This window comes from Protobothrops mucrosquamatus, unplaced genomic scaffold (genome assembly GCF_001527695.2).
Source record: "Protobothrops mucrosquamatus isolate PMUCROS unplaced genomic scaffold, P.Mucros_1.0 scaffold_194, whole genome shotgun sequence".
Lineage (NCBI taxonomy): Eukaryota > Metazoa > Chordata > Lepidosauria > Squamata > Viperidae > Protobothrops > Protobothrops mucrosquamatus.
Window position 1 is genome coordinate 6,231 of NW_015386270.1, and position 3,233 is coordinate 9,463.

General features: G+C 48.6%; 1 protein-coding gene across 1 annotated transcript in view; it reads right to left on the minus strand.

Annotated features, from left to right (window-relative positions):
- CTDNEP1 (CTD nuclear envelope phosphatase 1) overlaps positions 1-3,233 on the minus strand; it is a 20,505-nt gene that overhangs the window by 5,836 nt on the left and 11,436 nt on the right. Inside the window, exons 3-4 of the mRNA XM_015824730.1 lie at positions 2,852-2,970; positions 684-763 (exon numbers count right to left, since the gene is read on the minus strand). Of these exons, the coding sequence (XP_015680216.1) occupies positions 684-763; positions 2,852-2,970 (199 nt within the window). The remainder of the gene's footprint in view (positions 1-683; positions 764-2,851; positions 2,971-3,233) is intronic.

A 3,233-nucleotide genomic window follows, 5' to 3' on the forward strand; every position in this document is an offset into this window, starting at 1 on the left:
TTCCTTCCTTCCTTCCTTCCTTCCTTCCTTCCTTCCTTCCTTCCTTCCTTCCTTCCTTCCTTCCTTCTCCAACACTGGAAGTTTTTAAGAAAAGACTGGACAGCCATTTGTCTAAAATGGTGTAGGGTTTCCTGCCTGAGCATGGGGATTGGACTAGATGACCTCCAAGGTCCCTTCCAACTCTATTACTATTGTTGTTGTTGTTGTTCTTATTATTATTTGTCTGAAATGGTGTAGGGTTTCCTGCCTGAGCAGGGGGTTGGACTAGAAGACCTCCAAGATCCTCCAGGACCAGGAGCAGACTTCCCTGGAGTGACTCCCTCCTGACCGCTTTGGCTACTGGACCCCCAAAGGGTTGGTCTCCCCACAGTTAGAGCCCCCCCCGGGGACCACCTGACACCCACCCTCCCGCTTTGCCCACTTCCAAACCTGTCCCGAGATTTGTCTGCCTCTCCCCCCGCCCCCAATGTGGTTTTTCGGGAACAGTAAAGATGCCACAGCCAGCAGGGCCCCTTCCTCTGGCCTGTCTAGCCTTCCACCTCCGTAGCCGGAGTCCTCCGGGGGAATCGTCCTGCCTGTGTGTGTGTGTTCGAGGCGGTTCTTCGCACCCGTAGCCAAGACGCTCTCGTCAGAAACACACAGACACACACAGACACACACAGACACACACACACAAACGCTGGGGGCTTACCACTTCTAGAAAAAAGTCCACGTGCGGCCTCTTATGTACAAAAAAGCGGACCGGATGCTTATCTATGACGACCTGGGGAAGAGAGACAGGGTCATTAGACGCAAAAGAGCCGCAAAATCGCGTCGGCAAAAGCCAGGAAACCGTGCCACCCTCTCCCCATTTCCCAGAACCAAACTACCGAGTCTCTCCAGGTCAGCTGCAGAACCCGTCAGCCCGTCCCAACGAGCAGGCAGGGAAGGCGCAGCGATAGCCCGGAGACTTCCATACGGCTTCGCCGTGCTTTACAACCCTCTCTAAGCGGTTTACAGTCTCTTCCCCCCCCCCCCCAAAAAAAACCAATCTGGGTCCTCAGTTTACCGGCCTCGGAAAGATGGAACGCTGAGTCGGCCTGGAGCCGGTTAGAATCGAACTCTCGGCTGTGGGCAGAGTCAGCCTGCAATGCTGGATTCTAACCACTGCGTCGCCAGGACTAAAGAATTCTGATTTTGAGGGGGGGGGGTCCAGGAGGAGAGCCATCCCTGCCATTGCCCCCACCCTGTGGAAGACACACACACACACACACACTCCCCCGTCCTTCTGCGGCCTTGCTTGGGACGTGCAGAACGGCGTGCGGAAAGCCTTCCCTCCTCTGCCCTTTAATCCATTTTTTAAACATTCCTTCCCTCTTTTTAAATTTTATAGACTGTCTGGATGCTTTTCCATATTTTATGGTACAACTCCCAGAGTCCCTGTGGGAGGGAGATGGGCGATTCTCAGATGAGACAGATAAGATAGACAGATTGGTTAAGACAGATGATGAGGTGGATAGATGACGGATAGATAAGATATATAGACAGATAATCGACAGCAATAGAGATAACCATAGATGATAGATGATCAGACAGACAATAGGGATAGATAGATGATAGATGGCTAGAGATAGATAGGTAAATAGATAAAGTAGGGAGGTAGGGAGAGAGAGAAAGAGGTTTGTTAGATATAGATGATAGACTGATAGATGTTGGACAGATGATCAGGATATTTAGATGATAGGTAGGTAGGTACGTAGATAGATAGATGATAGATAGAAAGATAGATTAGATAAGTAGATAGATATAGATAGATTAGATAAGTAGATAGATAGATATAGATAGATGATAGAGATACATAGAGATATGATATAGATTAGATAGATTAGATGAGAGACAGACAGACAGGACAGGCAGACAGACAGATGATAGAGATACATAGAGAGATGATATAGAGATGAGATTAGATAGATAGATAGATAGATAGAGAGAGAGAGAGAGAGAGACAGACAGACAGACAGAGATAGACAGACAAACAGAAGAGATGATAGACAGAGAAGATAGAGAAGGTACCATAGATAGATGGATAGATAGATAGATAATAAACAGAAATAGACAGAGATATAGATAGATGATAAACAGAAATAGACAGAGAGATATAGATAGATAATAAACAGAAATAGACAGAGAGATATAGATAGATAGATAGATAGATAGATAGATAGATAGATAGATAGATAGATAGATACATACATACATACATACATACATACAGAGAGGTCATAGATCAATAGAGATAGACAGACAAACAGAAGAGATGATAGACAGAGAAGATAGAGAAGGTACCATAGATAGATAGATAGGCAGATAGATAAAGAGAAATAGACATTGGAGATGATAGATGGATGGATGGATGGATATTCCGATAGATGGTAGACAGAGACATAGATGACAATCAGACAGATGATAAAGATATAAAGATGATAGATGATAGGTAGGTAGATATTCCGACAGATGATAGAGACGTAGATGGCAGATGATCAGACAGACAACAGACAGATGACAGGCAGAGGACAGATGATACATAGATTAGATAGATCACCGGACGGACCGACTGACTCTCGAGAACTGGGGCACCGTTTCACGTCAGACCAGATTCCTGGGCCCTCCCCGCCCCCCCAAATCCCAAACCCACTCCTCAAAAGTTGATGGGAGCCGCTGGATCCCTTGGCTGGTCCCAGTCTCCAGGTCAAGAGCACCTTAGGGGACCTCCAGGTTTGGACCCAGCAGCTTCCACAAGCAGCTTGACCCTGGGGCGGGGGGCTCAAGCCTGCCCCCCCTCTAGAGTCCGCTTGTTCCAGAAGAGTCTCACCTTCAGGATGAAGTCGGGTGGGGTGCCGGGCCTCACGGTGGGCCTCAGGACCCCGTCGTGGTGGGAGTGAATCAGCGTCTCATCCAGGTCCAGGACGAGGATCTTCCTCTTCACCTGATCTGCCAGAGAGAGAAAAAAGGGCTTCTTCATGCGGGGACTACTCCTCGACTTACGACCACCATCTCCATTGCTAAGCGAGACCTGGGTTCCGTGGAGTTTGGCCCCGTTTTACAACCTTCCTTGCGACGGTCGTTAAGCGAGTCACTGCCGTGTGAAGTTAGCAGCGCCGTCGTTAAGCGAAACGGGCTTCCCCGCTGCTTGTGGTCAGGTGGTGGCAAAAGGGGGGGTCACGTGATTGCCCCCCTCCCCGGGATGCTGCAAC